General features: G+C 35.2%; 2 protein-coding genes across 2 annotated transcripts; both read left to right on the top strand.

Moving 5' to 3' along the window:
• Positions 1-4,737, top strand: LOC110920843. The gene is made up of 5 exons (XM_022165046.2): positions 1-262; positions 907-1,336; positions 2,099-3,209; positions 3,296-3,442; positions 3,967-4,737. The coding sequence occupies exons 2-5, from the start codon at positions 1,286-1,288 to the stop codon at positions 4,527-4,529; spliced, it is 1,872 nt and encodes a 623-aa protein (XP_022020738.1). The 5' UTR covers positions 1-262; positions 907-1,285; the 3' UTR covers positions 4,530-4,737.
• Positions 4,738-7,953: 3,216 nt separating this feature from the next.
• Positions 7,954-11,597, top strand: LOC110923564 (5' exonuclease Apollo). Its single transcript, XM_022167640.2, has 4 exons — positions 7,954-8,386; positions 9,326-9,534; positions 9,655-9,762; positions 10,800-11,597. The coding sequence occupies exons 1-4, from the start codon at positions 8,095-8,097 to the stop codon at positions 11,475-11,477; spliced, it is 1,287 nt and encodes a 428-aa protein (XP_022023332.1). The 5' UTR covers positions 7,954-8,094; the 3' UTR covers positions 11,478-11,597.
• The last annotated feature ends 2,027 nt before the right edge of the window (positions 11,598-13,624 follow it).

Here is a 13,624-nt window from a genome sequence, read left to right as displayed (position 1 = left end):
AGCCTAGATATTTGAGTTTGTTACATGAATTCTGTGGAAATCACACATAGCGACGAATCTGCATATATAAACAAATCTCAGCCAACCATTCCCAAACCCCCTTTTTCTCATTCATATATCCCTCCCTCAATTGCACACCCTCTATCTCTATCTTATCAAAGTCAAATCCATTTTTTCGATCCAACACCCTTTTCACTTTTCTTTCCATTAGTTTCTCAAGGAAAGAAACTTGAGTTTTTGCATCAAATCTGGCTATAAAGAGGTTAGATCTTTTATATTATTATTATTTTGTTTTTTTTCAAACGTTTTAGGGTTATTTCACGTTTCTATTATCTTTGTTTTTAGTTTTACTATCTGTTGCAGTGTTAATTTGATGCGTGTTGATTTAGATTAGTTAATTCTTGATTAATTCTTTTTCAAATTATAAACTTTCTTATTGTTTTTTATGGTTTTTTTTTTTTTTTTTTCTGTTTTATGAATTTATTGTATTCTGTGCTTATATAATTGTTAGGGTTACCTTGTATGTGGAATTTGTTTGATTATTGTATGTTTTCAGCAAAGTTTTTGTTCTTAATTTGGTTTATATATGCAATTTATTGAATATTTGGTGTTCTGAAAATTAGAGTTTTTAAAATTACTGCATATTGGTGAATTAGCTGTTCTAATTTTAATTGAGATTTCTCTAATTTAATGTTTATTTGATGATTCTGATTTGATTGAGAGTTGTTTTGAGGCATGAATCATGAGATATATGTGTGTGAATACTCGAATGCATCGAATACTGTTTAATTGATTTATTTTTTTTTCCAATTTTTGTGACTTTTTGTTGTTAAACATTGTTTGATTGAATTTTCTTCAAATTTTGTATCTTTTTGTTGTTAAACATTGTTTGATTTTCTTGTTCAGGCAATTGTCTCTTACGCATGTCAAAAACTGGGATCCAATAGGACCCGAAAGAGTTGTTTCAGTCTGGCAGCTACAACAAATATAAACCGCTCTCGCACCACTAAACAACCGGTGGTGGGTGATAATAATGAAGGAGTGATTCTGCTTTGCGTGTTAAGACGATCAAGATCATCACATATATGGAGACTGCGCCGTGTGTCTGTCGGCTTGTCGCTTGACTACGGCTAACATCACTATATTTGTTCTACAAGTTTCTTTTTATCGACCTATCGACGTTTGTTTCAAATATTTTCAGTCTTCTAGATGTAGTTGATCAGTGAGTTCGTTCGTTCGTTCTTGTTACATTTCAAAGTTAGTAAAGCGCAACAGTTTGATCGCGATGTTTAGATTCTCCTGCTTTCATTCTCCTACTCATACTCAGAAACCCAAGGTGAGCAAGTTGATTTGACTTTTTGGTTTTGTGATTTAGAGTTTTAGACTAGAGGTGGCAAAATGAACGGGTCGGGCTGGTTGGGTTAACAGTCAAAATGGGTTCCTGTGAAAACAGGGTAATGTTTTGATACGGGTCAAAACGGGTTGCATCCGGTTGGATTTAATACGGAACTGTTTAGGTCGTAAATTCTTACGATTTTAAAAATATCTGGTCTGTTAAACATGAATGAGAAAATTTATATTTTCGATAAGAATAAAGTACAAGGATGGTCCCTGTGGTTGACCAAAATTTTGATTTGGTCTCTAGTTTTTCATAAGTACACAAATGGTCCCTGTGGTTTGTACTTTGTAACGCATTTAGTCCCCAACTTTTTCTAAAAGTACATGGATGGTCCCTGTGGTTTGCACTTTGTGACGCGTTTAGTCCCTAACTTGGACATGCTAAAACCTTTAGCTTTGTTGGTTGGGACTAAATGTGTTACGAAGTGCAAACCACAGGGACCATCGGTGTACTTTTGGAAAACTAGGGAACAAATCCAAAATTTAGGTAAACAATAGGGACCATATGTGTACTTTACTCTTTCAATAATCTACCAATTTTTTTGGAATAAATGATTTAGGAGTATCTATGCATCAAAAATAAACTTTGGCCACTTTTGACCTGTTCAACCCGTTTGACCTGTTTCTTTTTCGCTTTTTTTACTGTTGATTTACATAGCAACTCCCATTGTCATTGACGATTTTATTTTTCTATATGTAGAAAACCGTCCACTTGCCTACCGAAGCAATGCAAAAAACACTCGAAGATTACGCCAGAAACAAGCCTAGGAAAAACCCCGAATTACCCAAAGACGTTAACGAAGGCACCAACGCTAACCCATCTCCATCTTCAATGGGTCAAGATTGGAAATCCGAAGGGCTTAAAAGCATGAACGACACCGATAGTGAACGTGGCCACGAAATCAGGGGAATGAGAAAGAGCGTGTCGTTAGGAAGCGGCCTGGCAGCCTATCAGGACGTGACATCTGGCGAAGATTTGTCGTCTTCTCATAATCATAGTGGAGATGAGTATCAAAAACCCGAGGCTTCTATGTCTCCTCAAATAAGTTCCAATCTGGTTAATCTCGCATCGGATTTGTCGCTTGATCACCAACAGTCGGACAAAGAGGTTGGTGATGGTTCCGAGACTCGGTTTTCTGGTCCGCTTAGAACTCCACACACCATTATGAAGTCAAACTCTTTGCCGTATTTGCATTTGGCGCTCGGTGATGCGGTTCATCAATCTCGATCTTCCGAGGATTTGAAGGCTTTGAACTCGAGATGGAATGATAAATCCGTTGATGAAGACGACGATGAGATTTCTCCGGAAATAGAAAATGATAGTGCGGGTCATGTTAATAAAGTCGACGGTGATTGTTATGACGGTGACGGTGATGGTGACGATGGATATGACTATGCGGGTTTGTCGAAAGACTGGATCGTTCCCGCGGATGAACTGGGCAAGGGTAAAAGCGTCCAACAAGATTACTCGGTTCGTCAATGGGCAGAATTGCCTAACGAGGATTTTAAGATAAAGCGTATCGAGAAATGGGTTATGGATCTCAAGCATTCTTCTTCATTGGAAGAAACCAACATGCTTTCGGACCTCGATCGCCAAGGGAAAAACGGTAAAACCACCATCTTGGATCCATCGGCAGCTTCCAAAAACGATGTGAAGAGTACTCTCGGCATGGATGCTGCTAAACAATACATTTCTTCTTTAAACGCTGCAGCCACAACCGCTCAACTTGCAAACCATGGGCTAGTTGTGATCCCGTTTCTGAGTGCTTTCTCCAGCCTCAGGGCGCTTAATTTGTCGGGAAATTCTATAGGTATGAATTTTTGAACTTCTATTCATTTTTTGAATTCCAATGCTATTTGTTAGTTTGTTTGCTGATAATATTATTTGTTGTATCAGTGAGAATAACTGCTGGTGCTCTTCCTCGAGGACTCCATATTTTGAACTTATCGAAGAACAGTATCTCCACCATCGAAGGGCTTCGAGAGCTCACGAGATTGCGTGTGCTTGATCTTAGCTACAACAGGATTCTCCGAATTGGGCATGGTATGTGCTTTTCTTTTTATTTATATTTGAGTAAAATGCCGTTTTCGTCCCTGAGGTTTGGCCACTTTTGCGACTTTCGTCCAAAGGTTTGTTTTTTCCGCATTTGGATCCATAAAGGTTTGAAATCTTGCCATTTTCATCTGACTCGTTAACTCCAACCGTTTTTCTCCGTTAAATGAGGGGCATTTTCGTCTTTATATACATTCTTTTATTAAAAAAAACACTTTAAGAAATAAAGATCCACCTCTGTTGACTTTCTCCCTACCCAAACCCTTTAATCATCCACAAAAAATGTAAAAAAGACAAAAGTACCCATGATTTAACGTTAAAAATAGATGGAGTTAACGAGTTGGATGAAAATAGCAAGATTTCAAACCTTTTGGATCCAGATGCGGAAAAACAAACCTTTGGACGAAAGTTGCAAAAGTAGCCAAACCCCGGGGACGAAAATGGCATTTTACTCTTTATATTTTCATTTCCATTTTTTTAATTCTAAAATTGACCTGTGAAATCAATGTTTGAAGGTCTGGCGTCGTGTTCTTCATTGAAAGAACTATATCTGGCCGGAAACAAAATAAGCGAGGTGGAGGGTCTTCACCGTCTCCTAAAACTGAACGTATTGGATCTGCGTTTCAACAAGCTGTCCACCACAAAGAGCCTAGGACAACTCGCGGCTAATTACAACTCGTTACAAGCCGTCAGCCTGGAGGGAAACCCCGCGCAAAAGAACATAGGAGACGAACAACTAAAGAAGTTTCTTCTCAGTCTTCTCCCTCATCTTGCTTACTACAACAGGCAATCGATCAAATCTGGTACCATGAAAGACTCAGCTGACCGAGCTGCCCGGCTTGGGATCTCTGCACATCAAATCGACCGTGGGGTAAGGTCAGATTCGAAAAAGTCAACGCATGGTAGGAAAAGTCAAGGGGCGGGTGGTCGTGGACGGCACGTGAGGCTGCCGCCAAGTGGGGTTAAGGTGACGGGTAATAGGCATCAGTTTCATGATGTGAGTAGCAAACTGGTGAGTTTTAGGCCGGATCTTGGCATGCGAAGAACTCACAGTGAAGGATTGCTGAAAGCTGTTTGAGATGGAAGAATAAAATAAGAAAAATACTATGTTTAAGATTTTGGATTTGGGATTTGGGTTGTTTGATATGACATTATGATTTTCATTGGTGTTGGTGTGGGAAAACATTGTTGTTTTGTTGGATTTTAAGTTTGTTTATTTATTTGAGATAATGATGGTTGGTAATTTTGGTTTGTCCCTGAGCCATGAAGAAACTTTGAGTTGAAAATGTCCATTTTGTTTATTTACTCATGCAGTGGAATTACTTTTTCTATTTAAAAGGTGTTTTTGTTTACATAGACAACAAGCTACGAAACTGTTAAATTGATTTGAGGTTCATTAAACTTGATTTGTTTCCAAGTTGTCCTCTCGTTTTGAAACTAAAGCTTTTATTTAAAAAAAAAAAAAAATCAAACATGCCACAATCTTTTTGGAGCCATAAACTAGTCACAAGTGAGAACTCATGTTGATGACGCGAGATGCGATTTGTTAACTCGTCTGTTATGTGGTTACAATTAGTTAGTTTTAATTTTACAATGGTAGTTAAGGTTTAAAATGATTTGATCACAATGTAGATTAACACTGGTTCATATATATAAATTTGCACCAAGGTATAATCACTTGTAAATATGTGAACTATGCTATTGATTAATTACGATAACTTCTATAGAAAATCACATTTTTTACTAGAAAGCCAAATTATCAATTAGTTATATGTATATAAGTAGCTAGAAAACCTATTTTATGTTTATATTTGTATAAATAAAACTCCATATGTATTTGTTACAATATCAACGAACATATACGAACGTTTACGAACACGAACATAAATGAACGAACAACATATGTGTTCATGTTTGTTCCTTTAATTTAATTAGGGGGCTACTAAATGTACCCCATCTTGTTACTTTTTATACCTTTTTTTCATAAAATCACATTTAAACTTGTTATATTTACCCCCTAAACAATTCATATTTTTTAAAAGTATTCTTTTTTGTTACAAAATAAATTCAAAAGCTTTTTTTTGTTTAATTTTTTTTTATTTCATTCAAAAGTGTAAAAATATATTATAAACATTTTTTATGTTTATTTAAAAAACCATATTTTTTTAAAAAGTTTTCAGATTTTTTACACTTTCTCAAATAGTGTTTTGATTATGTTTTCTTTTATTGAACATCTTTACAAATTACTAATAACGTTTTTCATATAAAAACAACAATAAAAAAGTTTTGATTTTTATTTTTGAAAAAAGTCTACATTATATTTTTTTTCCTCGTCTAGTTTGTATTTTAACTGTCTTATATTTATTATTTTTAGTATTTTAAAATGGCTTTTTTATTTTGGAACGACTTGAAGTGGGTATCTGATGCGTGGTCAAAAACCGGTGATTATTCGTAATTAAGTTTATGCTTTACGTGACTTTTGATTTCGAATGACCTACTTTTGATTACAAAAAAATCCACATATATTTTTGAAATCAACCAATTTAATATATTTTTTAAATGAAGAAGAGAAAAATATTTGTGAATCAAGCCTATCCATTTGTTTAGCTTTAGAAAAGTGTTTACTTCGATTCAAGTCTTAAACTGGTTTTAACTTGTTTATAACATACTCTTTACACTAATTAAATTTAAATTTACATAGATTGTTAATGTTAATTTATAGTTTGATAAAATAATTTTAGCACCTATTGTTTATTTGTTCACTTACATAAATGGTTTGAATGATTGTAAACACTATTTTCAAAGATTTTTTTTTTTTTACTTTTTTCATAAATAAAAATTGTTAATTATTTTATAAAAACGTGTAAAGTATTAAAAATTATAAAAGTAAGACCTTTAAAATACAAACTAGACGAGGAAAAAACATAATATAGACTTTTTTTCAAAAAGAAAGTTCAAAACCTTTTTTATTATTTTTATAAAATGTTATTATTTATTTGTAAAGATGTTCAATAAAAAAACATAATCAAAATACTATTTGAGCAAGTGTCTTTAGAAACAATATATGAAAACATTTAAAAAATATGATTTAAATAAAAATTAAAAAATAAATATTTAAAAAAACGTCTGTAATAATTTTTTTACACTTTTGAATTTGTTTTGTAATAAAAATAATATTTTTTAAAATAATGATTTGTATAGGGGGTAAATATTACAAGTTTTAATGTGATCTTATGGAAATGGGGTATAAAAGGTAATAAGAGGGGGTACGTTTAGCCTACCCCTTTAATTAAACTAACAAATAAATTTTAGAAACAATATATGAAAACATTTAAAAAATATGATTTAAATAAAAATTAAAAAATAAATATTTAAAAAAACGTCTGTAATAATTTTTTTACACTTTTGAATTTGTTTTGTAATAAAAAGAATATTTTTTAAAATAATGATTTGTATAGGGGGTAAATATTACAAGTTTTAATGTAATTTTATGGAAAGGAGGTATAAAAGGTAATAAGAAGGGGTACGTTTAGCCTACCTGAAGGGGTATGGTCCCAAAACGACCATTACCCGCATCAAACAAACCCCTACCAGTAAGCAAACCGCACCCATGCGGTCACATCCTTCGAACCCATGCGGTTCGAAGATGAATAGCTTGACCCAAGTACGGAAGAAGATGAACATATCGATGCGGCTGGCACCGCATCATATGGCCATTTTCGTCACGACAAGGGAAGCGAGCAAATAGTCTCCACATACGATGATGCGGCCAACACCGCATCTCGCGTATTTCTTGATCACAAGTAGGAGACGCGGTAACTTCAGGCGTTACCGCATGCAGCGATGCGGCTCGCACCGCACCCTGCATATCCAACAAGTGGACTGACACGCCAGGCAAGTGGCTGACACCACGAGGCAAGTGGCGCCGGCGACAGTCCCCTGTCAGAGCTATTAAAGCAATGGGCTGACGTGGCGTAACCCCCACGGCCGGCGAGACTGACACACCTGCAACGGTGCAGCTCGTCGTCAGCCCATCCATCAATCTCCTCCTTCACTCCTCGGCTATAAATACCAACCCCAAACCAGGTTTGAGGTATCTCTTCACAACTCTCTAACTACTACTATTATCTTGCTTTGCTTCCCAAGCAAACTACTGATTCTCACGCCGGAGAGTGGTAACAAGGAGCACCCCCCACCCCATCCTCCTTGTTACGAGTCACGGCTTGTTTCCTTGTGCAGGAGATCATCCACCGGTGACCCAGCCAGCGATCTCCGAGAGGAAGGGATTAACCCTTCTTGACGAGACCAGTGTGTTAACCCTGCCCGGTTAACCATTGTTTCATCATTGGCGCCCACGATTAAACTAACAAATAAATTTGTTTATGTTTGTTCATTTATTAAATAAACAAACTTCCCGTCAAACAAAGTTCACGAACAATTCAATTCATGAAGGTTAGGTTCATTTACAGGCGTAGCAATATGAAACTAGTAAACGGAAGTTTAAACCTGGAAATCAATCACTTACTTGCTTCAAATTTCGAACTTGTAAAACCCGCGAAATAAAATTCATCTTTGTAAACCCTAGGTTTCACACAGAAATCCCCAATTTGAAATCCTAATGCTGCTGCTGCAGAGTACAACTAATGGAGAGAGGAATGATATCAGTGGACCGGTGGAGTGAAGGCAGTCAGGTCTACTTCTTAACTCATCTTCACGCAGATCACACCGTTGGTTTATCCCCTCGTTGGAATAAAGGCCCACTTTTCTGCTCTCGCATCTCCGCCAGACTTTTTCACCACAAATTCCCCGGTTTCGACACTTCCTTGATTCGATCTCTCGAAATCGGCCAATGGCACTCCTTATCTCTGCTTTCCTTGTCCACTAATTCCCAAACTACTGTTCAAGTTATGGCAATTGAAGCCAATCATTGCCCTGGTAGGTAACTCTTCCCAACTTTGTTTAATAACTGTTCATTTTAGGGTTCTGTTTAGTGATACTGCAATTGGGGTTAGGAACTTAAGATGCTGTTTATGCTTAACTTATTTACTTAGGGTTATGAACCTATTTGATGATATGGTTATGTTGTGAAATCTTTTAAGTAATTTGTTAGTTCACTGCACCCCACCGAGATTAAAGATACCTTCATGCTAAAAAAATATTAGTGATTTACAGACATTCTCGAGTGATATGAATCGGCGTATTGCTGATCATTTCATTCATGACTGTAGTTGAATGGGATCGATGGTTTCGTATATTTTGTAATGGGCTGTGGTAATAGACTATTAGTACATATACATGTCCATTGTTTATACGGTTATACCTACTTTGAGACAAGTATAACCTCTAACCATAAAAGGACGGCATTAAATTCCTGTATGTTTCATGAGTGGCAGGTATTGTTTTTCACTCCAGGGTATATAGAATGAGTTTATGGTGCATTCAGTTTGATGATAAACACATTTTATCGTCTTAAGTATGTTCAAAAGGTTTTAAAGACTTCAAGAGAATTTGTTTAAAATTAAAGGCCATTCTCGCATCCTGCTTAAAGTTTGTGTTATTACCACTCAGTATTGATGGTAGGATGACTTCCTTTCTGTCTTCATTTATATAGTCGGTCCAAAAAAATGTTCCACCTTATCGGTTTATTGACAAATGTTTAAGTAATATGGCTAGAATTTTAATTAGTTAACAGTAACACCCGTGTAGCTTGGACGTATTTGGGCACTCTAGTTATGTTTTCTGTGTGAACTAAGTGCGAACTTATCAGTCTGTAATTTCTTTAGGTTCAGCAGTTAGTTTATGGCAAAATCAACATGTTAATTTTTTGAAAAGATTTATTAGTTTCTTAATTTCTGTCATTTTGCTGTATATCAGGTGCAGTTATGTTTCTATTTCGTGGTGCGTTTGGCGTAACGCTTTACACCGGGGATTTCCGTTGGGAAGTAACAAGTGAAATCGCACAAATGGGAAAAACCATGCTTCTTAATGCTCTCAAGAATGATAAAATCGACACCCTTTACATTGACAACACTTACTGCAACCCATCCTACTCTTTTCCTTCAAGGGAAGTTGCTGCTCAACAGGTAATATTCTGTCTTAAAGTTTTAATGTCATTCATCCCATTCAAAAATTTATTTATGCTTTACTATGTAACAGAGTAAAATACATACACTCTTATCTTGTTCTTAACGGCCCACCCTCAGGTAGTCAATATCATCGATTCCTATCCCGAACATGACATCATCATCGGCATAGACACGTTGGGAAAAGAGGATTTATTACTTTACATCTCAAAAATGCTGAAAGTAAAGGTAATTTACCACCAACTTGTTTTTCTATAACTATATGAAAAATAAGGGTGTTCAAAAAGCTCGCAACTCGCTTGGAAAAAGCTCGGCTCGAAAAAAGCTCGGTTGTAAACGAGCCGGCTCGAATTATTTTGTTTTATATAGTTTATTTTAATTTTAAATGTATTAAAATAAAAAAATATGTGGGAAGGGGTTGAAGTGTTAAAAATCAAAGTTTAATTAATCAATAACATATAAAAATATGGAAAAATAAACAAAAATTATACATATAGTACTTTTGATATGCATTTGTGTCTTTGAAATATTAGAAAAATCAAAATAATACTTTTGGATATGTGTATTTTTTTTATTTTTTATTTTTTCTATTCAAAAGGGGGTGGCGGCGCAACTTGTTGCCCGACTACCTGCCATTGCTTTGTAATTGCCCTTTTTCGTGTGGAATGATATTTTGAGGAAAAAAAAGTGTAATTTTTACTTTTGGAAAATAACGAAAAAAGCGGGGGACGGTTAATCATGCATCATGTGGTGGCGTTGATAGCCGAAAGACTAGGGGGTACATGCACTAATCGGCCTTTGTCTCAATTGCTGAATTTTATGTGCCTTATGTCCAAGGCTTGATGCAAAACTACTATCGAGCTGGGGGTCTTACTGGAAGCATACTCTCTATTCCTATGGGGTAGAGGTAAGGCTGTCTACATCTTACCCTTCTCAGATCCTACTTTAGCCTTGCTATTGGTGGGATTTACCGAGTATGATGATGATGTAATTTTTACTTATTTTTTTTTGGTTTTTTATGTTATTAATATTTGTAACAAAATAAAAAAAATACAAAAGTAATGAGTCGGCTCGAACATTTTACGAGCCGAGCTCGAGCTCAACTTTTCAGCTCAATAAAATAAACAAGCCAAGCCGAGCTGTCTCGTTTAAGTTCGAGCTCGAGCTCAACCTGGCTCGACTCGGCTCAATTACAGCCCTAATGAAAAATGTGTGTAGGTAATTTCAAGGACATTTTTTCACTTCTGTTTATAATTTTGTGGCAGATTTGGGTATGGCCAGAGCGCTTACAAACGATGCATCTTCTCGGGCTACACGACAATTTCACAACCAAAACCACTTTGACAAGAGTGCGCGCTGTTCCTCGTTACAGTTTTTCTGTTGAAACACTAGAAGCATTAAACACTATGCGTCCGACAATTGGGATTATGCCATCTGGACTTCCATGGAAGCTAAAGAAAGTTGGATCCAAGGATAAATCTTGTGGTCTTTCTTCATTGAATAAAGAGACAGACAATGATCTTCATATGAACATGCGAAATAGATACACAAATAACATAGAAAAACATCATCAGTATATCTACACGGTTCCATATTCTGATCACTCCTGTTTTTCAGAGATAGTTGAGTTTGTTAAGTTTCTGTGCCCCAACAACATCAAAGGTATCGTGTCGTCATCATTGTCGTATGTTGATCCATGTTACCATCTTCACAACATTTATGGAACGTCGAGTTTATGTCGAAAGCATGTGACCAAGGAAGAAAGGGCAGGCGTTGAAGGTGAATGTAAGGCTACCCTTGCTTGTGATGGTTCCGATGATGTGAAATTAAAGAGGAAAAGGATTAAACAGTATAGATTGTGTGTTCATAAAACTAGGGTTAGTTTGTTAAGAAGGTTTAACCGTGGTGCGAAGATAACCAGTGAAGATTGTTCTGATGATTAATTGTTAATCAAACTGTTTATGCTAACTTGCTAAGTGATTGTATATCACTAAATCTGTATTGAATATGTGAAATATGGAAAGAGCATATAGAAATATAGAGAGTTAATTCTCATTTTAGTCTCACGTTTGATCAAATTTGCCACTTTTTTTCTTGCCCATTTAGTCTAAATAGATTTTCTTTCTGTCGTATAAGACCCTGACTTTTGTCATTTTTTGCCATTTTCATCTACCACCACCACCTCTCACCACCCACCCCATCATAAACTTTTATCATCGTCACCACCCTACCCACCCACCTCAGCACCATCACCACCCACCCACCTCAGCACCATCACCACCCACCATTTTCACCATAACCAGCCACTTTTTTCCGCCACCCACGTCATCAACCAACACCACCGCCATCATTGTAAACCAGCAACCACCACCATCATCTTCACTGTAAATCGGCCCATCACCGTCCCATACTATCGTACCTGAAAAAAAAGAAAGAAAAATGTGGTTTGACCAAAATGTCCCTAAGTTAACTGACTTTTTTGAATGGAGTTAGTGCGTTGGATGAAAATTGCAAAAAAAATACAAAAGTCAGGGATTAAAGCGGCAGAAAGAAAAACTATTTGGTCTAAAATGGTAAGAAAAAAACTATTTGGACTAAAGTGACATATTTGGTCAAACCTCAAGGACTAAAATGGCAATTTACTCAAATATAGATAAATTGGAAATATGATGAAATGTTATTCCTTAAGTTAATTACTCTTTTCGTCCCTATGGTTTGTCAAAAATCACTATTTCAGTCCATTAGTTTAAAAATTACGATTTCAGTCCCTGTGGTTTCACTTTCTTTCAGTCTACCCCGTAACCATTTCAATCCCTGTACTTAACATAATAATGGATTGAAATGGTTACGAAAGTGAAACCACAGGGACTGAAATGGTTACGAAAATGAAACCACAGGGACTGAAATCGCAATTTTTAAACTGATTTTTAACAAACAATAGGGACGAAAATAGTAATTAACTCTTATTCGTTTTAGCAGTTATTTGCATCTTTGTTATAAAGTGGAATGGTTGGACAACATCAATGAATTAAAAATGACCTTATCAAGCTTTTAAATGTGATAATGCTTATGTTTTAACTATGTTTGTGGTCATCTTTTTTATATTTACTAGTATTAAGCCCTTGTGTTGTAGCGGTTGTCATAAAACTGTGTTAAGTAGTAGCAATACTATACTATTATCAGTGACCACCAACACCGGAAAAGCTCGTAAAAACAAAATAACTAAAAATGGGAAAAAAATATCGCGGAGCGAAAATCAGACGTAAAATCTTTGAATCACGCACACTCGTTGCTGAGAAATTAAACCGAAATGTAAAACATAAAAAAATAACTAAGTCTATCCAGGACCACATGTTGGACGAACTTGTCAAACGCAGAAAAATAGATGTTATGCGACAGGCCAGTCAAACGGGAAAAAATATACGAAAAAATGTTGAACCCCACACGCACGTTGCGGTGCGTTAACTCACAAAATTTAGAAAGAAACGAAAAACTTGGGAAAGATAAAAAGTATGATGGACCAAAATTGAAAATAAAAAAGAGTTGGGATTAAATTGCAAAATTGAAGTTATTTATTAATTTTAGATAAAGATTAGAATAAAAATAAGTGATATATATATATATATATATATATATTGGTTATTAATTAATATTAATATTAAAAGAAATTTATTAAATAAATATAAATAAAATTTATGAGATTGAAGGAGAGAATGCCATGTGGTATTATTTGGAGTCTTTTATTATAAGTTAGATTAGATTTTTCAAACCATCCACCTTTTTCTCACGTGTAATATATATAAATCATTTTTTCAAACAATCCACCTTTTTCTCACGTGTAATATATATAAATCACTAGTTTATAGACCCGTGTGTTACACGGATTGTATATATATACATATTTAAATACAACAAAGGACTGAAATTACCTTTTTACATATGATAGTGGAAACGATCAATTAGAGTCGTATTTAGTTGGAAATATTCAACTGAGTAACATGTTTAATTTAAAAAAAAAACAAAAAAAGTGAAATGATCAAATGTTTCAAAAGTACTTGAATGTTTAAAATGTTCTTAATCTTTTTATTAT

This window comes from Helianthus annuus, chromosome 17 (genome assembly GCF_002127325.2).
Source record: "Helianthus annuus cultivar XRQ/B chromosome 17, HanXRQr2.0-SUNRISE, whole genome shotgun sequence".
NCBI lineage: Eukaryota > Viridiplantae > Streptophyta > Magnoliopsida > Asterales > Asteraceae > Helianthus > Helianthus annuus.
This window is presented reverse-complemented; position numbering and strand designations above follow the sequence as displayed.

What these genes read in the sequence shown, in the direction of transcription:
- LOC110920843 (XM_022165046.2), top strand. Translation starts at nt 1,286, where the DNA reads ATGTTTAGATTCTCCTGCTTTCATTCTCCTACTCATACTCAGAAACCC. An exon ending in CTCATACTCAGAAACCCAAG is followed by an intron (nt 1,337 to 2,098) that starts GTGAGCAAGTTG and finishes TTCTATATGTAG; the next exon opens with AAAACCGTCCACTTGCCTAC. An exon ending in GATTCTCCGAATTGGGCATG is followed by an intron (nt 3,443 to 3,966) that starts GTATGTGCTTTT and finishes CAATGTTTGAAG; the next exon opens with GTCTGGCGTCGTGTTCTTCA.
- LOC110923564 (XM_022167640.2), top strand. Translation starts at nt 8,095, where the DNA reads ATGGAGAGAGGAATGATATCAGTGGACCGGTGGAGTGAAGGCAGTCAG. An exon ending in TGAAGCCAATCATTGCCCTG is followed by an intron (nt 8,387 to 9,325) that starts GTAGGTAACTCT and finishes GCTGTATATCAG; the next exon opens with GTGCAGTTATGTTTCTATTT. An exon ending in CAAAAATGCTGAAAGTAAAG is followed by an intron (nt 9,763 to 10,799) that starts GTAATTTACCAC and finishes ATTTTGTGGCAG; the next exon opens with ATTTGGGTATGGCCAGAGCG.